Genomic DNA, 21,090 nt, shown 5'->3' on the forward strand with positions numbered 1-21,090 from the left:
TGGCGCGGGCCGGCAAAAGAGTCTTCCGCATTCTCATTGAACCATTCATGGCCGCTGATCCTGATTAGAAGGGTGCTGGGTGGAGTCTGTAGATGGAACAGGAGGAGGCGGTGACAACATTGTTAAGCGCACACGATGCAAAATTAAGCTTGGCTTGTGTGTCTGGGTTCCAAAGTAGCCAGCCACAAATGGGAGTCGATTAGGAAGTGCTTTGTAATAGCGTGCAGCTGCCACTGGGTGCCGATCATAAAGCATCAACAGCACGCTTCGAGTATGTTTGCAAATGTAAACATAAACACAAACAAACAATGGAGTTCTGAAAACTTGAACTCATTTAATTATTTGCATTTTTCTTTGCATTTCTTGATTCCGGTAAAACAAAAATATGTCACGTCCGTGTCGCTCAGCCAGCAACTTCCCTCAGCCACCACCTCAGACCCCCCCCCCCCCCCTCCCCGTCTTGTGTGGAGGCTCACAGCCAGAATGTGTTCCGTGTCCGAGTGGACTTCTGTCTGCTGTCCGTAAGTCTCAATCCCGCCTGTGTCTTTGTTTCCCTCCCTTCCCTTCAATAAACCCTGGTCCAAGCTGCAGTTGGTCACCCTGCTACACTCATTCATGACAAAATCTGAAGTAAAAAAAGACATGATTATTATTTTCAGTTTTATTTAAAAGTCATGCCATAAGTTGACATTAAATACAAAACCAAAAAGGAGAAAAAAAGACCCCCGCCCCAAATCGCAGCTATAAAATAAGCACAGTGCACCCTAGCAGTCAAAGCACGGGCATCGATTCAATGACGAAAAAATAAAGATTGGAGATCAGAGAAGACACAAAAAAGCACACACACACGGTACACATGGGGCAAGTACGCTTCTCGAAAGCTCCACAGCCAATCGCACTCAGCTTTAGCGCAAAGAGCGGCTATAGTTCCAGAGATATGCTGTATACATCTTGATATACTTGCTGGATATATGTACGTACTGTAGCCATATAAAATCAACAAGGCTATAAAATATTCATAAAAGTGTCACCATGCAGGAAAATATTCCAGTTTTCGAGAAAAGTACAAGAACATCGCGGCCGCGGCGAGAAAAGCCGACGCGATGACGTAATCGGCCAGTTTTGTTTGTTTTCGTGCAACGATGTGCAACGTGGCCGCTGTTTTCAAGTTGTATGAACAGCCAAACAGCAAGCGAGCCAGTCACGTCCCCTTGTCAAGTCAGCGGACGATCACCGAGTAAACTTTTGCAAAGAATCAAGTCGGCATTTTACAAGTTGTAAGAACAGCCAAACAGCGAGCGAGCCAATCACGTCCTCTTGTCAAGTCAGCGGATGATCACAGAGTAAATGTTTGCAGAGAATCAAGTCGGCATTTTACAAGAAGTTGTACTTTCCAGCCAGAAAATGGGGATTTCTTTGGAGAACGCTTTTAAGAGAATAACATTTGATTGAAACAGTCTATCGTCTGTCTGGATGCATGCGTGAGTACGACGCAAGCCCGCTGCATGGGTTCATTAAAGTAGAAATCGCGCGCTGCCAGGTAGCTTTTTTTCTCTCTCTCGTTTTTTCTTCAACAGTCCCAAAATATAAATATAGATTTTTTTGTTATGAATTCAAAGCCGCTTTTGCTACATGCAATGGCATTCATGTATAAAAAGTCTCGGTCAAGATGTATACGTAGGTCAAAGTCCCGACGGTGTATGACAGTGAAATCATTACCACGCGCAATGCTGTAAAATTGGCATGTGGCATCCAAACAAATGATACACGAAAGATAAACCTCGACAAATACTGTGAAATAGCACATGCGTGAATCCCACGAACATTTCAGTCAATCCGTAAAGCAAGTCGCGAACAACATTGAAGACAGCCAAGCGTTGTGGCCGTGTGATAGGCGGTCGCACCGCAAGCTTGAACATATTTTTTTGTGTTTTTGTATTATGGAAATTATTTGGCAAAAAACTAAGCCGAGTGTCGTAGAGAACACTTTTTTGGCACAAATCACACTTCAGCCTCAGAACGTTGACCGCCAGAAGCCTCTCATTTTTCGTCCAGCGCCTAAAAACAGCAGCTCGCGCTCCGCACCCGCCATCCATCCAGCGCTCTGATATAATGGCCGACTGGCATTAGCGCATAGATAAACAGAAGAAAAAAAGCATGATAGGGTCTCGACGCTACAGTACAAGGCTGCGGACAGAGCGGAAAAGCGAGTCGTGCATTTGTAAAGATGCTGCACGGCGAGAAAATGTGTGCGACACTTCAAGTAATGGCGGGCGGCTCGATTAGAATGCAATCGGAGCCAAATGAAAAAGTTGTTATTACATTCAACGTAAAAAGAAACGCGCACATTTTCTATTTGTCGAGAATTCGGGATGGGCAGAGCAATTGTTCGATCAGTCGACCGGTTGTCACGCGCGTCCGTTGTGACATTGTTGATTCTATTGAGGCGCGCACTAAAATATCGGTTGAAACATTGGAGGGACGCCATTTTCAAGAAAATCTCGGTCGGAGCCATCTTCAACTTGGATGCAGCTCCGATACAACCGACTAAAGTTGACTAGTGCGTCCGAACAGCGAGAGTAAAGGAAGACTAGAGCGGTTGACTTGAAACATCCTCTGCAAAAAAACGACATCCAATTTCAAAGGGCCAGTTAGGAAATTACGAGTGATGTTTCTCAATGCAAGAAAGCCTAAAGAGCCTCTCGCCCGTTGAAATGATCCACACTCGATGAATCGATTGCTGAATTGGGGCCCATCCCGAGAAATCAGACAGAATACAAAGTATCAATGAGTGTTCAATGCAAAATCCTTGAATGACTCCAAAGTTGTTGTTTTTTTAAAGAGGCAATTGAACGCGCCATGGCACCGTTTGTTTGGCAAGTTTCCTCCTCCTGTGCGGCAAAAGCGACATGAGTGCGAGGCGTGCGATCCCAATGCGGGCCCCTCTGTCGCTTTCACGTTTTTCCTCCCAGAAGCAGATGTACAAGTTTGCGCGCGTGCGCGCAGTGTCAGGCAGTGATGTTGCCTTTATAATGATGCAGCGGCACCAGGGGGGCGTGGTTCGGGCCCCCGAGTTTGCCGCTTGGGGGCGGACTGTGTGGCAGCCAGTGTGGCAGCCGCAAAGAGTCACAAAGGAGCAGGAGCTGACAAGCTCCTCCTTGGTCCCGCAAAGCACTTGTTTACAAGGGGGGGGGGGGGACTCCAAGATTAGACACTGACCGCTAAGCTACGGCCGAAGAGATGTGCAGCACAGGTTGGGAAAAAAGACAAAAAGGCTTTCTGGGCCATGCGGTCGTCCATGGCGTTTGGCAGAGACGTGTATTGGTTTGAAAGTGAAGGAAGACGGGAAAAGCGAGGCTGTTGGCTTGCTTCAGGGATGACGGGTGGCGGTTGCTCGCCAAACACTGGACTGCAGCCACGGATACAAAATGTATCATCGGTATTAACGGGTGGGAGAGGCCGGGAGTCAAAGTGCGTCTTCCGCAGGGATTCAGACAGAGTGTCAAGTCAGCATAGGAACACGCTCGACGGGGCGTCGTCCCTGTTTCGGGGGAGATGCACCAAGGTTTGGGACTGACTTTTTGGGACAACATGGCGGCCACCAGAGCACCGAGAAAGACAAGTGACACGCGACGAATGCCAAGCCGTGAACCCCCCTCCCTCCCGCTCCTCCGCGTAAAAGACACAGACGCAGCCTTAAGGCAAGGCAAAGCCCTTGGAATTGTTGGTACGCCAGTGCAGAAACATCTGCATACGCATCACGCTTGCATCCCGTGCGGGGTTCACTTCACACCAAAATCCATCCATCAAAAGCAAAACAACAGAAAGGGGAGACAAAGTGCTCCTCGCTGGCCTTTTCCCAGCGACACAACACGGGCAATGACACTGAAGAAAGATCTTTAGGGAAATAAAGGCCATTCAAATGTTAGTGTCAAGGTTGAAGAAATTGGCAGGAAAAAATACAGAAAAAATGGAGAGGGAAACGGGAAAAGAAAAAAACCTTGCGGGAGGGGCGGGGTGTGTGAAAGAAATAAGGAGGGAACAAATCGGCCAAAACAGTCGGAATAAATATGACATTTGTGAAGAGGGGGCGGTCAGATGTTGGTGAGTGTGGTGGAGGTGATGAGGCGCACGGTGAGCGTGCCGGGCAAGTCGCTGTCCTGCCGACTGCCTTTGTCGCGGAGGTGCAGCGTGTGCTGCTCCTGACGCTCGTTGGGATTGCTCAACATCACCACCTGACCCAGGAAGGTGTCCACGATCATGTTCTTGTTGTAGATCTGACCCCAAAGAGAGAGAGGGAGAGGGAGGCAGGCAGGAAGCAAAAAGAAGAAAAGAGGAAGCTTAGGAAGAATTGCAGCTTGAAAAAGAAACAGCCACCAGGACAACTCATCCAGACGTGGCCAAACGTGACTCTGGGCACATTTGCCCTTTTGCAAGGGGACTTTGCTATCTCTCCAGCTAGCTCGCCATTCGGATGTCTAGCAGGCCAATCCGTCGGGTTGCGACGTCGGACGAAAAGGAGCACCAAGTGAAAACAAGCAAATGACATTTGAAGGGCTCGGACTCAGCCAAAGTACCCAAGCGGGTGGCCCTCACCTCGATGTGGACTCCCTCTTTGGGCTTCTTGCGGTAGAACAGAGCCTTGACATCAAAATTGGGGCAGCGGGTGTCCTTGTGGACCGGCGAGCGGACCCTTTCGCCTTCGCAGGTGATGATCACATACGGGTCCAGGGCTAGAAGTGATGACATTCTAGATTCTTATCTTATCGAATCTTATATATGTAAATGACCGAGATACAAATTTCACGGCGGTCGTCAGAGTTTGGCTCGTTCTAGTGCTCAATTTTAAATCATTTCAATGACCTCCGTTGGAATCCTGTCCCTGCAGACCTTCGGCGTTGAGAACGTGGACCTGAGTGACCAGCTGCGGGTAGCCGCACATGCCCGTCCAGCACGTTTGAGGAGGCTCGTCCAGACTCAGCTCTCTGAAGCGAGTCAGCGGAAGAGAAGGGAACGCGCGTGTCATTCCACGGAAGGCCGCAGAGAGGGCACTCTAAGGTAAGAGTGCTCACACCTGAGTCTTGAGGAAGGAAAATTGACATTTGCGTTCCAAAAGTCATTTTAGCCACGTCAAGTTGTATTTCCGGCTCTGCGCTTACTGCTGGACTTTTGCCAGCACGAGAAAGAAGGCAAAGAAAAGTAAAATATTGGAGGTTCAAACTCAACTTGGAGCCACCCATTTTACAATGGAGTCATGAAATTTGATTGAAAATATATGATGATGTCATCCATATTATCTCTGACTTAATTGAGAAGAAGGGAAAGTCCACTACTTGCAGTCCGAAGGCACGTCGGTGAAGACGCGGAGCAGAAAGTCTCCCCGCTGGCCCGGGTCAAAGGTGGTGGGGATGATGACATAGCGGCCCTCCTTCAGCTCCTTCCTGAGAAAGACGCAGCGCGAGTTGATGTAGATGGAGCCGGCCACCTTCTGCTGGCTCGAGTGCATGCGGTACTTGCGGTTCAGCTCCACCTGAGGAAGCAAAGCGCACTTCAGAAGGGAGGATGCTCGCGGCTGACTTACATGGCGGGGAGAGGGAAGTCCGGTCTTGCCCGCTGAAGCCCGAGCGGCTGCTCCCGCGACCCGGCCCCAGAGGAGCGCCAGAAAATGGATTTTCTGGGTCCGCTTTGTTACTCCTCTTTACCTGGTGGATATCAAAGCCGATGGCGAGGTTCTCCCCCTTGCCTTCTTTGGGCGTGGCTCTCTTCTCCTTCTGCTGCAAGCAGATCAACACCTCGTCCTCCACCTTCTTCACGTCAAACACGTACTAGAGGGAGAAGGGAGGCGACGTCAAAAGCGCTGTGCCTTCAACAAATGTTGGTGAAACATGGCATTGCACCTGAGGGTTCTGAAGGAAGGTGACCTTGTGATTGATGCAGCCGCCCGAGCGGTTACGCAGGGGGTCCTGGCGGTGGAGCCAGGAACCCCGCATCACCTCCTCCTCCCACGTCTTGTGGATGCTCAGGTACGACGTGTTGATGAGGCGGCACAGGATAAGGTCGGTGAAGTACTGGCAGAAGTCGTCAAAGGTCATCCTGGAGAGAGCCCAGAGGGGAAACGTCAAAACATTCAGGATCATTAGAATGGAGAGAGCATGTCACAGAAATTGTCAGAAGCCCAGTTCAATTTTTCATTCTTTCTATGAAAAATACTTTTGACACCCACTACACATGGCTTTAGCTTCCGATATTTACAGAAATGTTGATTTGACGTGTTGGACATTTGTTTTCCTCACCAGAACTCGCCGTCGTCCTGCACGGTGACGCCGAGTTTCTCCCTCTCGCTCTTGCTCACCTTGTTCCACTCCTTCGAACTGCAACAGCGACGGGGGAGAAACAGAAAAATGTTGGGTCGAGCGCACCTTCTGGCATCAAGTCAATGTTTGAGCGCCTTCGCTAAGCATCAAGGGGGATTGTGCGGAATGTGGGTGACAAGCAGGGGAACCTGTCACTCCACGGGCCGCTCCACTCCTTCTCTCCCCACGGGTTCCTCATGCGAATCATATGGAGCTTCTCCGACTTGAAATACGCCAGCAGCCCGTGGCCCAGGCGCACTTTGCGAACGTCGGTCACAGCGTAGGCGTGGCCTTTGACGAGGCCACAGTCCAGCCGCGCCTCCATGTCCTCCACCGTGGTTGCCTGGGAAAGCAAATGTGCATAATCAGACACATCCAGGGAAGTCCAAAAGAAGCAATCTGTGCTCCTTGACTGATGGGGGGTTCCTCAGGGATGACTACTTGGACACGTCCTTTTTCCTTGCGATCTGTGCTCCTTGACTGACGACGGGGGGGGGGGGGGGGGGGGGGGAGGGGGGGGATGACTTCTTGGACATCTCCTTTTCCTTTGCAATCCGTGCTCCTTGACTGACAGGGGTGCCTCAGGGATGACTTCTTCGACACCTCATTTTTCCTTTGTTTTTGTTACCTACTGTGCTTGGACTCGTGCATGAGCCTGAGCCTCCTAATACTGACCGATTGAGATGTTTGTATCGGATGGAGATGTTTGGCATTCAGCAAGTTTTGTTGCAAAAAGCAGAATACGCTTACCCTAATGGAGCAGCTAATAAGGCCATCTCGGTTGTGCACTTTGAGGACTCGTTCAAACAACTGATTGCGGGCCGTCTCGTCCATTGCCATTTGGGCCTCCAGCAGGTCCACGGGCTCCGAGACCCCCCCTGTGAAGTCCACCAGTGCGTCCGCCGTGTTGCCGCCGTCCAGAGCCTCGTAGCAGCCGTACACCCTGAGAGAGAGAAAAACAAGTCCGTCAGGCCTGTCTTGGAACTAACGAATGAGCGGCAACGAGCTGAGCGGCTAACAAATGCTCTCACTTACTCTCACGAACAAACGAGCTTATGGCTCGTCCGCGCTTACTTCATAAACTCGCCGTAACTCAGCTGGGGGAACTAACTTGGCGTATGCCTTCTCCACCAAGGCGCTCCAGAACTCGTTGCTGTCGTTGGAATGACAGTAAACCAGCTGGTTTTCGACGGTGGGCAGTCGGTCGTCAATCACAACGTCCACCCACTCGCCGAAGCGCCAGAAGCGGAAGTGGAAAATGCCGCCGTACGAGTCGGGCTTCTCCGTGTCCCACTCCTGCTCCTTCCAGTCGGGAATCACCTGAAAAGGAAGCAGAGCGGGGAGTCGCTTAGCCAAACTCGTCGATGGCCAATCACATCAAGGCTTTATTGCTCCCGTCGTCGTCACGCCGAAATCTGGCTGGAACGGCGTGGGAGTCAATGATGCGTAAAGTAACTACAACCATGAAGCCGCTGTTCTCCTATCCAAAGGAAATGAGAACGAAGATTTCCCTCTAATTTACGCTGTCTCTCAATTAGATGGCAGGCAGAGAGAAAAAGGCCTCCCTCCCACCCTTGCTCCAAGAGTCCCTTGCTCAACTCGGTTGATACACCAAACAGAAGTGTCGAGCAGCCTCTTAGATGGATTTTCAAGTCTTACCGCCAATGATCCTTTGCAATCGTTAACAGATTAACTCATGACAAAAACAAAAGAAAGCAAAAACAAAAGCCAGCAATGCCACACGCGCAAACATCGGCAGAGGACGCCTGCGGGGAGGATTCCCGCACGGGTTCCACGTTTCCAAGCAACGAATGAGCAAACTGAGGCAAGCGGCACCCCCTTGAGGACGAAAGCCAAATGTCACGAGCACTTGTTTGCAGGTGTCTTTGGCAGTTAAGACGCGGCACCACACGGTGCACAATGAGCCACTCCTCTCTTTTGGCGTTCATGGCCAACACCCTGGAGCTGCACTTCGGCCCGGACCCACAGCTGAGCGAGGTGATGCGCCTGCGGGTCCAGTCCCTGCAGCAGCGCGGGCAGAAACGTCAGGACGGCGAGCGCCTGCTGCGGCCCGATGAGGCCGTGTACCGCCTGGACTTTGCCCAGCAGTCGCTGCGCTTCTCCCATTGGACAGTGCGTTTGCCCAGGCCAGGTTGCCTGGCCATTACGGCCACGTCGCAGCTGTGGACGCCGGACCTCACCCGCCTAATCACCCCGCAGCTCTTGGAGCCGCCGGCGGTCTTCTGGAGCGTGGTGGGCAACCCCCGCCAGCCGGAATGTGTGTGAGTTGGGAGAGCGCATCACTGAGCTGGCCAAGGTGAGGAAGGTCATGTACTTCCTGTTTGCCTTTGGGGAGGGCTGCTGCCCCGACGCGGTGGACTGCTCCATCGCCTTCACGGGTGGCAGGTGAATGCTTCTGTGGAGCCTCGCTTAACGCTTGCATTTCTACCCGGGTAGCTGGAAATATGTAGTTCACTCCGTCACCGTCTGTGAATCTAAGTCAAAGTTTTTTTTTTTCAAATCGATTCTCTCATCATTAAGCAGACTGTGCATAATGCTGCAATGGCTTACTCATTAAACTGACTTTTTAGGAATCTCGTCTGTGTCCGTATGAACGTTTCTTCTAAGCTGATGCAAAAGGTTTCAGAACGACCGGATAACGCAATTGTGGATTTGCGGATTCAAAAAGAGTGCAATACTTGAATGACTGGGATTTTTTCAGGATCTGGTTCCACAAAAGGCTGGCCGGCTTAAAATTGACGGCTCATCTGCTCGACAAAGAATTTCTTCACAGCAAAGAAGTCTTCACATGTTCTATCTAGTGCACTGTTTCCCAACCACTGTGCCGCGGAACACTGGTGTGCCGTGAGAGATATTCAGCTGTGCCGTGGGAAATTGTCCAATATTAATTACGGAGCGCATTGTAAAAAGGATCTCCAAACCACGGGTCAGTTAGCGCAAGGCCTGGTCAGCCACTTGCTAATTGCGCATGCATAGCTAATCAGACAATCTTGAGATTTCATGTTGTGTCGGTCTGATTGTGCTGAATCACCACATATTCAGTTTGCTGCTGTGTGCTTTCGATAACAGTGATGCTCTGACGGCCGTGGTGCATTTGTGGACTAACGGAAATCCCAGCATGTAGTTCAACCGGAGAACCTGGATTGTTCATTTTCACCAACATGAATACACAGTCAAGTTGTGACACCTTGACTATGATCACCACTCAGCATGGTGCCAGAACAGCAGAGCGTCTTTAAATGTGACTTTTTTCTTATTGTCGCAATATTTATTGAGCTAATATAAAACAGTAAACAAAGTCATGTTGATTCTTTTGGATTTCAATCACAATCACTTTCAATAGTTTATTCCTTACACTGTCTAAACCCTTTTTAAAAAAACAGACACTTTTATAAAAAAATAATATATATATGTATATATATATTTAAAATATATACATTTATTTGTTTCTATTCAATTATTCCACTCTTTCCATATACTGTATATACATACTATATATAGGAATAGGACTTTGTTTTTATAGCTTTCACAATGTCTTTCATTGTAATACACCATATTTATTCTAATTATCGCCCAAGGCGATAATTAGAGAAGGTTTATGTCCAACAGGGAGGGGGGGGCGGTTATCCATCGATGGGACACGTTACTGTCGCACATCACATGTTGCGCACGTCATGTTATCGCGATAGTCTTGTTCGAGTGCACGCCCCAAAAACGTAATTGTGTGAGGATATTGTAGCGGAGTGACGAGTGTATTTGTATCATAGTTTATGGAGAAAAAAAATCTTAAATGGACATTCGACGTGCTGTCAAATCAGTCATATTTAAACTTGCGCAATGACGTCGTGTCAGGCTTCGGAGTGGAGTAATGGAGCAGGGCGACCAAGTGCAGCTTGGACCAGGGTTTATTGCAGGAACTCAAAAGACATAATCGGCAGCCAACATAACTTACTGACAAATGCAATAACCGGAACCGAACAGCAACGTGAGACAAAACGGACAGGGTGGCATTCCATGACCGCAGCAACAGCATGCGCAATGCTCCGACAGCGAGTGGTACACAAACAGAACTTAAATACAATACAGGCAACAAGAGGCAGGTGAGTGTGATTACACTAATCAAGGGCACACAGGAAGGGAGGGGCGAGCACACACCTATACACATCACAAAACTGGGGACGAGACATGACATGTCGGCATGCGATCGCAGAGGAAAACGTAAGTTTTGTGGGGAATTTTTAGCAGCATGGGCGATAATTAGAGGTATCAATGTTTTTTATTTATGTCATCGCTAACTCACACTGGGCGATTATTAAAATATGGGCGATAATTACCGTTTTTTTCCGTGTATAGTGCGCAACATTTAACTAATTTATTGTCCTAAAATCTGGGGTGCGCATTATACATGGGTACAAAAAATTTTTAATTTTTTTTTTACATTTTTTTAAAAAAAATATTTATTTGTTTTTTAAGTCCCAATGATCGTCACACACGCAGGGAGGCAATGGGTCCCATTTTTATAGTCTTTGGTATGGTCTTAACTAGGCTGGATGTAATTTTTTTTGTTGGCGTTGATTTCTCCGACTGCCCGTAAACGCACCACCGCGCTCCGTGCGGACGTGAAAAAGGCGGCTCTGTATGGGAGAGACGTTGAAGAGGAATAAAAACACCCTTGGAAACCAAAATTTGCCCCTCGTCGTGACTCGGAGCCGCAACAAATGTTTCGGATTTGTGTAGGGTACATTGTGACAGACAGCAAACGAGCAGGTGATCGAGCAAGCGTCTGATACGAGAGCATTGCGGTCGCATGGAGCGTGTTTGAAGTGAACAGCAGAGAAGAAAGGAACAAGGCAAAGTGTTGTGAAATAAAATATTACCTGTAATACGGATTTAGGTAGAGAACTGAACTCTCGCTCTTTATATAGCTGACGTGTCTTGCGCATCCGTTCTGCGCATCTGTAATGGCGGCCTCCGTATGATATCCAGTTTGCGTGTGTGCAAGAGTGAGAGAGAGAGCGCGAGAGAGAACGGTCAACCGTAGCGCGCCGCCGACCGCCCAACTGCACCGCGCTGGTCGATTATTGTGACAGAGCCGTCGCTGAAATTTAGAAGATATTTTTAAAGTCCTGATGTACTTTCTAAAATTTAAGTGGACCTCAGTGCGCACTGCGCAGGGAGCTTAATTTGGTGCGGTCGCGCAACCGCAGCGCGCCGGGCGCTCACTGTCGCATTGCTTAAAGAGCGCCTTTGTGTTTTAGGATGAACAGCAGAGACCAAAGGAACAAGGCAAAGTGTTGTGAAATAAAATATTACCTGTAATACGCATTTTGTTATTTGCTGATTGAAACTGCTAATTAAACTGTGAATTGAAACTAATAGGAAGAAAACAACTCTCGCTCTTTATATAGCTGACGTGTCTTGCGCATCCGTTCTGTGCATTTTATTTCACAACACTTTGCCTTGTTCCTTTCTTCTCTGCTGTTCACTTCAAACACGCTCCATGCGACCGCAATTCTCTCGTATCAGACGCTTGCTCGATCACCTGCTCGTTTGCTGTCTGTCACAATGTACCCTACACAAATCCGAAACATTTCACGATTGTGAGTGATGTGAGTCACCCCGCTCACTCTTTGTTCGAGCTTCTGCCCTCTGGGAAGAGGTACAGAAGCCTGCGCTCCCGCACCACCAGACTCTCAAACAGCTTCGTACTCCAGGCTGTTAGGATCCTGAACTCGCTCCCCCGTTCTGCGTAGCGTCTTGTACTTTTACTGTCTGTACTGTCTGTACTGTCTGTATGCACACTGGCTCTTATTTGTTGTGTTATCTGTTTATTTATTATTTATTATTACTCTTATTATTTATTGTTTGTGCCTTTTTGTTTATGATGTTTTTTACTTTTGCGCTATGCTTGCTGGCTCCGTTTTGCTCCTCTTATTTATTGTGTTATCTGTTTATTTATTATTTATTCATCACTCTTACTATTGATTGTTTGAATTTTTGCCTTCTTGTTTTTATATTGTGTCGCGTACTTGTATGTCTATCGTGTTATGTGTCTCGTCGCCGTGGGATAGAGAAAAACGTAATTTCGGTCTCTTTGTGTGTTGTGACGTGGAGAGATTGACAATAAAGCTGACTTTGACTTTGACTTTGACTTTGATTTGTTGCGGCTCCGAGTCACGACGAGGGGCAAGTTTTGGTTTCCAAGGGTGTTTTTATTCCTCTTCAACGTCTCTCCCATACAGAGCCGCCTTTTTCACGTCCGCACGGAGCGCGGTGGTGCGTTTACGGGCAGTCTGAGAAATCAACGCCAACAAAAAAAATTATATCCAGCCTAGTTAAGACCATACCAAAGACTATAAAAATGGGACCCATTGCCTCCCTGCGTGTGTGACGATCATTGGGACTTAAAAAAATAAAATAAAAAATTCATAAAAATTGGGTGCGTATTATACATGGGTACAGGCTTTTTTCCAGCATCAGCATGCCATTTTTAGGGTGCGTATTATACATGGGGGCGCACTATACACGGAAAAAAACGGTAGAATAAATACGGTAACTCATTTTAATATGGTGTAACAACAGATTTTTGTTGGTGGAGTGCCGCAAGATTTTTTCCAATAAAAAGGTGTGGCGTGGATGAACAAAGGTTGGGTTCGAGTGAGTAGGCCAAGATGGCCATTTGACATCCGCTATCAAAAATGTTGCTAACTCCTTGATTGGTCCCCCAAATGTTAAAAGGTCAATACTAGCCGTTTAGCGTAGTGGGCGGGCAGGCGGGCAAACAACGCAAGGCGAGCGCTGCTCACCTTTTGCCATAGTGACTCTCTGGAGGCTAAACTGGAGCAGGCAGCCACAAACCAGCAATTGCCTAGCTGCCCCTGGTGGAGGTCGTGAGCGCTGATGCCATCCACAAACAGGTGAGGATCCTCGCACAGCTCCTGCATGCGTGTGTAAAAAAGAAAGGGCTCGTTCATTGGCAACAGTCAAAGACAGACGTGATTGGATTTTGAAAAAACAGGCCGGGCTAATGCAAGCTCCTCCCTGAGGGCTGATTTTTTTAACTATCTTTCTCTTTGACTTTGGTGCTGTCTTGTGTCATCTCAGGCTTGCATGTGTGCAAAATGTGTGGCGAGCGAACTGTGTATATACAGCGGAAGGAATCACTTTTGGTCCCATGCCACTTCACATAGAGGGAGTGGGTTGGTGGTTGTTAACAAAGGCAGGCCAGACCAACGCATGCGTCTTCTGCTGACGTGGAGGAGACCTTAAATGCATTTGAGAAATCACATTTAGCCAGCGAGCAAGCGCACGTGTCCAGGTCCATTTGGGGCCTCTGTGCGGTCTTTGGTTACAACAATGTGTCTGTCAATTAGCTGCTGCAGTGTTTTCTCTCTCACACTTGCATTGTGCAAGTTGGGCTTGGAACCTCACTGTTTACAGAGAGTTGGGCCGCCGCCCGCCTCCCTTTTTTGTCCATGTTGCACTTTTTTGTACAAATGCATTAAAAACAAGGATGACTCAGCAGAGGCAATACAGAATGTAGCTTATTTATGATGTCAGAATGGCGCGTCATCGCCGACGTTGCACGACCCGGCGATGACTGTTTGTAGAACAACTAAGGTTTCGGTCTGCAGCGGCATCAACTGTCGCGGCGTGGCGGAAACAAAGAGAGTGGCTCTTCCCGACCGGATGAAGGGGGTCATCTCAGGAATATTGATGGCAACGCAGCCTCCTCAAACGGGAAAGTTATGCCGATGCTGCGGCCGAGCGCCATCTAATGATTTACCCGCTCGCTGGCCCCCTCTGCAGTCGGCACCATGCATCCATCCATCAGCCCTGCAGACAAAGTGCCCACCGTATTGCAAACACTTGCTAAATATGCCCGCATGGCAACAGGAATGACCTGAGTGTGCCCTGTCGTGACTCTCCTCGATAAGGGCGAGGGCGGAACGCAGACGGCATACTGGAGCCAAGCAGACGCGTGGTGGGGCGCAATGTTTTCAACAAATTGAACGAGGAAAAACGGTCAAGCGGCAGCTCAGTGAGACGGCGCTGGATGAGGAACCATTTTATAAGTGCCTACGCTTGATGCCGCCACCGGAACTTTGGCAAGAGAAAAATACTTTTTTCCCCCACAAAAATGACCCCCCCCTACACTTTCAATGTCTGGAACATTTGCTTCCCTCTCAGCGGCTACATGTCAGGGGTTTGCTGTTAAACTTGATGATTGTACACTTTCCCCATGGCGGCGAGCTTTCGGTGGCCATTAGGAGGAAGACGGGGAAACCCGTTTAATGCTTCCTGTGGAACTAATGTACGCTGGGGTGAACTTGTGTGGTAAATGTCCATTATTGCTCTGGCGGTATAGTGCTCATTCGGGCTTTGTCATTAAAAGGTACATTAGTCTAACCTTCTTGCGGGAGTGCAGTCGTTATCTACTTAAGCCAAGGAATGACTAGAGGGAATCGTGTTTATCTAGGCATGTAAAGACCGAGACAAAATCAAATGCGCGTCATTTAATCGTGTCGAAAATGTTGTGTATTTTTATTCTGGTATCATGCTATGTTCATCTCACTATTAAGCCTAAGTACGACCAGGGCATGTTCGGGTCAGGTTCGTGTGGTATTGTTTGGGGCTTGGTCCAGGAAGGTAGACTCATTGGCGCCGGACACATCTGGCTTCCATTAACAACTGCTAAGATACACAGGATGTAGAGATAGGGGGGCAACAGCGGGGTCATAGGTCAGCCAACAGCCCCATCTGCGCGCTCCCGCGTGGAGGGAAGCGCAAGAGTATAAGGTTTAGGACGGGGGTGGACAAAGGGACTCGACATCTTGGCTAGGGCGCGAGACACTTCTCTCTGACATCGGTTGAATAAAATCTTTCCCCAATCAGCCATGTGTGACTGAAGTTTTCCTTCCCCAAGCCAGCCACTTTTTCACCATCTTGTTTGGAAGACCAGCTGACCATCGAAGAGAATTCACCACAAAATGCTACAGCGTGCCCACTTCGGTTCTGCCATGTTTTTCTCCTCTCACGGCGTTCAGTGCGCGTGACTGACGTCTGCGCAGAGCGAAACATATCATCTCTGTGACCCAGTTTCCATGGCAATGCGTGCCGCCGCTGCAAAAAGAGGCTACTCCATCCGCAACCACATCAGTGTGCTTGGACGATTACCCTTTATGCTCATCGGGGAGTCAAGCGCAATACTGCAACATCCGGCGAAGACACGAGCTAAGCTAACGTTAGCGTGTGTGCTTATTTTCTCCAATTTTACCCGTGTACTCGGAGAAACGCATGTGTGCTTGTTCTGACGCATTTGGAGGTTTGTTTGGAGCGACTCACTCGCGGTCTCTTCCACACCACGCGTCCGATCCTGTTGCCTAGGTAGAAGAGCGAGTCGTCGACGGCGGGGAAGCGGGGGTCCTCGAAGAGCAGGCCACTCTGCAGGCACTGCCTTTTCAGGGTGGAGTACTGCTGCCCCTCGAAGGCCTTCACCGACGCGAACATCCCTGCGGAGCAGGAGAGGACATTTTGAAAAAGCGACCATCCGTCCATCCAACTTCTTCTGCTTATCAGAAAGCCCGGGCTTCCCATATTCCCAAAGCACAGCAGGGACCAATTCTACGAGCGCAAGTAGATTTGTCACCTGAATAAATGAGCGCAAAGTGTTATTAAATTATTTCTTCTGTTTTCCTAGTAACACCCCCCACCCGCTCCTCGCTTGACTGACACCTTCATCGTTAGCCATCTCGGCGGGAACTTAAGGTCCTGTTGTGAGTGCACCTGATTCTTCTGGATTCCCAATGCTTACCGTTTTTTTCCGTGTAGAATGCGCAAAATTTAACTAATTTATTGTCCTAAAATCTGGGGAGCGCATTATACATGGGTACAAATATTTATTTTATTTTATTTTTTAAGAAAATCATGGTACAACAAAACCAACAACAGGACTGACTGAACAGGAGTCGTGGAACAAAAAGACAGGGTGACATTACCAAAGACAGGAACTTTTCCTTGATGTACTCATGGATCTTGGCTGTTTCATCCCGAACAGTGCGCTCTCACACTCAGTAGTCCTCAGCCTCCTTCTTTACGGCTAGTGTACAGTCTCAGGGTGCTGGACTTAGGGTGGAACCCTCCGTGCATGGTTAGGAGCTTCCGTGTCTTGACATCTGTGGTCTGCGTCTCTTCCTTTGGCCAGCTTATTATTCCTGCAGGGTATCTGATGACTGGCAGGGCGTAGCTGTTTATTGCCCGGATCTTGTTCTTGCCATTTAGCTGACATATATATATATATGTATATATATATATATATATATATATATGCATATATATATACATACATACATATACATATATATATATATATTTTTTTTTTTTATTTATATACCGTAATTTTCGGACTATAAGTCGCTCCGGAGTACAAGTCGCATCAGCCATAAAATCCCAAAAGAAGTGAAAAAGAAACATACCGTTTTCTTCCGTGTATAATGCGCAAAATTTAACTAATTTATTGTCCTAAAATCTGGGGTGCGCGGTACAATTTTTTTATTTTATTTTATTTTAAGAAAATCATGGTACAACAAAACCAACAACAGGACTGACCGACAAAGTCGTGGAACAAAAAGACAGGGTGACATTACCAAAGACAGGAACAGAAACCAAACAGACATCATGACAGTAACACATGCAATGATCCGACGGTGAGCGAGGGGCAGACAGGACTTAAATACAAAACACGTTACATTGTTTGAGGTGACCCAGGAAGGGAGGCGCGACACGAACAGAAACTATGGCAACCTAGACACATAGCAAAACTGGGGACGAGACATGACAAATCTCCCTCGAAATAAAACTTGTAATCACCTTTCTTCTTGTTTGTTGTCAATGGCGCATCGCATTCAGCCATCCTGCCCAACACACTTAGTCAGTAAAATTCATAATTGATGACACATCGTTTGGTTGCGATGGTGCAATCCTTGATGGTGTGTTATTGTCAAATATTGTTTGTTTTTTAATCTCCATCGCCGACCGGACGTCATACCGAGGCAGTATGACTGCGCATGCGCACTATGGATCCGATGCGCTGAACGGATGCGCAAGACACGTCAGCTATATAAAGAGCGAGAGTTCAGTTTTCTTCCTATTAGTTTCAATTCACAGTTTAATTAACAGTTTCAATCAGCAAATAACAAAATGCGTATTACAGGTAATATTTTATTTCACAACACTTTGCCTTGTTCCTTTCGTCTCTGCTGTTCACTTCAAACACGCTCCATACGAACGCAATGCTCTCGTATCAGACGCTTGCTCGATCACCTGCTCGTTTGCTGTCACAATGTACCCTACACAAATCCGAAACATTTGTTGCGCCTCCGAGTCACGACGAGGGGCAAGTTTTGGTTTCCAAGGGTGTTTTTATTCCTCTTCAACGTCTCTCCCATACAGAGCCGCCTTTTTCACGTCCGCACGCCTTTTTCACATGTCCGCACTGATTGCGGTGGTGCCTTTACGGGCAGTCGGAGAAATCAACGCCAACAAAAAAAATTACATCCAGCCTAGTTAAGACCATACCAAAGACTATAAAAATGGGACCCATTGCCTCCTTGCGTGTGTGACGATCATTGGGACTTAAAAAAAATAAAATAATTGGGTGCGTATTATACATGGGTACAGGCTTTTTCCCAGCATCAACATGCCATTTTTAGGGTGCGTATTATACATGGGGGCGCATTATACACTGTAATCTGTCCCCCAACGTTCTCCGGGGCCTAATTATCACAGTTATGCAGAGAGAAAAACATCGATTGATAACGGGGCCGGGTCGCTCTAAAATGGAGCCGTCTTGATCGATAACCGTGCCACTGGACAGCGCTCTCTACCATTTACCCTAATTTGTCTCTGGCAAATGCCACTGGTCAATGTTGTAAATTTCAATACTGATGTCATACCTGGACGGTTGCGCTAGCGTCGACGTATCGGATTGATATGAGCGAGGCTGGATTTCTAAAACGTGCAAACTCCACAAACACAGTCCAAAAATCAACTCTTGGACCAATATGAGAGAGAGAGAGAGAGAGAGAGAGAGAGAGACAGACAGAGACAGTGACAGAGAGACAGAGACAGAGAGAAAGAGAGAGAGAGAGAGAGAGAGAGAGAGAGAGAAAGAAAGAGAGAGAGAGAGAAAGAAAGAGAGAGAGAGAGAAAGAGAGAGAGAGAGAAAGAGAGAAAGAGAGAGAAAGAGAGAGAGAGATTTGCTTGGCTTTCAACTAATATCGGCAAAACACTACTTCAAAACACAGCATAATATTAGGCTGTCATTTCAAAGAACACAAATGTATTTTGGCCGGAAAATGTATGTTTATTATATTATGCCTTTAAACTCCTCGTTTTGGATCTCTGTGTAAAAAAAAAACTCTTAGTTGAGCAATTCTTAAATAATGAAAGAGACGATCATTAAAATAAAAATAAATAAATAGAAACTTTTAAATGAACCGGTCGATAGTCAGAGGAAGCCATTAAACTATATGATATTTTCATAATGAAGGCCGATAAAGACACCTTGGCTGTTTAAAACAGAGGCGGCGGAAGCGACAAATCACACTTCAGTGGGGCAAATAAAGTTACTCTTCAAACCGTTCTGCCCACATAAAGAGCAGAGAAAGTCTACACACTCCAGCCCAAGTGAGACCAAAATCAGTTATTTCAAAACTTATTCCACCATTAAAGTCAACTATATAAAACAATAAAGGAAAAACAGAGAGCTGAGATAAGTGTGCACACCCTCTTGCAACTTGGGGTGTGGTTACGTTCAGAATTACCCACTCATGATTAGTCAGTCTCGGCATACAATTAAAGTGCTTCTGGTTAACCCCAAATATACCTCTGATGTTCCAGTCTGTTCTACCTGTAAGATTACAAACATCTTTAGCTTTATTTTCTCTGATAAAAAAACTAAAATGTTCTCCTTTTTAAAAATAAACAAAACAATAAATCTATCCGCAGCCAAATAAATGCCAGCTTGTTCTCCGTGCAGCTGTGTCTATGCATGCACTTAATGTGTCTTGTCCGTCTTCCCAGCTCTCTCAGTGCTGTGTACAACGATGCACTTACTTCGCGGGATAACTAATTCATTACTTGAGGACCACGGAGGAAGATAGCTGCAAAAGATCACACAAATTCTTGAATGAAAGAAGAAAATCCTCACTTTAACAAGATTCCTCTGGGCATGATCTGACAAGATGGTGCCCAATCAAGCAAATTGGGTAAGACTTTCAGGAAAGAATGAAGGCGAAGTTAAAACCACGGTACCGCTAATTGGGTGGCATTTTTGCTTGTTGGTGTGCGGTGAGATTTTCGCTCTAGTAAAGCATGTGTCCCAGTAAAGATTGGAAAACACTGGATTATTGGATGTCTATAATAATCCTGTCAAGTAGTGATACTTTTCTCCTTATTTTCTTAGAGTCAGTGCTGGAGGAAAAAAATCAAATTGAAACAATAGCATAGTGCTCCTATTACATATATTCTGCTATATCATGCACATTATACATATGAAAGGATGCTTTAGTGGTGTGTTTCTGTATCCTATGATTTGTAAGTAGAAAAAATGAAGCAGTGAGTAAGTAATAGCATCGTGGTTCTCCTGCGAGTTTCAGAGACGCCCCCCCCCCACGAGCACCTGCGCCCCCGGCGGCGCACGACGTCGAGCGCTCGGTTACCTGCACAGAGGCTTCTCCCGTGGCAACGCGGTTCCCTCTCTCTCTCTCTCTCGCTCTCTCTCTCGGGTCCTCCTCCGGGGGTTAGGGGGCGGTGGGGAGTCCAGCGGGTCCGACACTCGCTCTCTGCGGGGGCGGGGGAGGTGGGCTGGTCGGGTTCCTCGCCTCGCTCCCTGTCTGGTCCTCTCCTCCGCCGGAGCACCGCTCTCCTCCTCCTCCGCCTCCTCCGCCAAAAGCAAGAGTCAAGCTGGCGTGTATCACTCCGCGGTGACATCGGACGTTTACTGGGTTCTCAAATAATGAAACATTGTACAATATTTTAAGATGCTTTAAAGAAATCATGTATATTATTCAAGTGAAAATTAATTATGAACACCGAAAAAACATTTTATAAGGTCAGCCTTATCTCGAAATGGCAAACTTCAGAGCTAGCTTGCCGAGCTAACGTCTCCATTAAAATACTTATCGACAACACTCGATGCTTTGTTCCACTGAATTAGAGAAAGCTCATTCGTCAACCCCTCGTATATTTTCTAATACTGACAGTCACGAAGCACCTAAAATTGGTATTATACTCTCACCTTATTAGGTTGTGGCTGATGGTGTAATAGTACACTCGCCTGTCTTGTGTGCAGGTACCGTGAGTTCGATTCTCACATGTGACGGTTTGTGACTTCAATAACAAATAAAAACATTTTCCTTAAAAATCGTTTTGAATGTATTTTGAAAGCAACCTCCAGGAAGTTGTCTGTTGAGGGAAAACAGACAGACTGGTCATGCGCAGAGCCGAGCGGCCTGCTCAAATCCCTAAGCTCTTTAGACACAAATAAGAGGATGCAATGATTAATAAACGAGCCGTCTAATTAAAGTCCGGCCAGTTTCCTTAGCTGCCTTCTGTCTATATTAGAAAAGAAAGAATATGTCAATCTGCATCTCTGCCTTCCTGACCCCGTTCGTACCGTATTTACTGCCCTCAGACGTCCTTTTTATTCATGCAT

General features: G+C 47.3%; 1 protein-coding gene across 1 annotated transcript; it reads right to left on the bottom strand.

The window, feature by feature from the left end:
* Positions 1-508: 508 nt before the first annotated feature.
* On the bottom strand, positions 509-20,847 carry capn5b (calpain 5b). The gene is made up of 14 exons (XM_061299991.1): positions 20,674-20,847; positions 20,096-20,383; positions 15,720-15,886; positions 13,181-13,312; positions 7,465-7,673; positions 7,104-7,296; positions 6,503-6,696; positions 6,294-6,371; positions 5,898-6,093; positions 5,703-5,825; positions 5,334-5,530; positions 4,864-4,985; positions 4,597-4,733; positions 509-4,277 (listed from the first exon to the last, which is right to left on the bottom strand). The coding sequence occupies exons 2-14, from the start codon at positions 20,364-20,366 to the stop codon at positions 4,095-4,097; spliced, it is 2,202 nt and encodes a 733-aa protein (XP_061155975.1). The 5' UTR covers positions 20,367-20,383; positions 20,674-20,847; the 3' UTR covers positions 509-4,094.
* Positions 20,848-21,090: the final 243 nt, after the last annotated feature.

This window comes from Syngnathus typhle, linkage group LG15, assembly GCF_033458585.1.
Source record: "Syngnathus typhle isolate RoL2023-S1 ecotype Sweden linkage group LG15, RoL_Styp_1.0, whole genome shotgun sequence".
Classification (NCBI taxonomy): domain Eukaryota; kingdom Metazoa; phylum Chordata; class Actinopteri; order Syngnathiformes; family Syngnathidae; genus Syngnathus; species Syngnathus typhle.

What these genes read in the sequence shown, in the direction of transcription:
- capn5b (XM_061299991.1), bottom strand. Translation starts at nt 20,366, where the DNA reads ATGTCACCGCGGAGTGATACACGCCAGCTTGACTCTTGCTTTTGGCGG. An exon ending in GTGGAGAAGGCATACGCCAA is followed by an intron (nt 7,297 to 7,464) that starts GTTAGTTCCCCC and finishes TCTCTCTCTCAG; the next exon opens with GGTGTACGGCTGCTACGAGG. An exon ending in CCTTCCTTCAGAACCCTCAG is followed by an intron (nt 5,826 to 5,897) that starts GTGCAATGCCAT and finishes TTCTCCCTCTAG; the next exon opens with TACGTGTTTGACGTGAAGAA.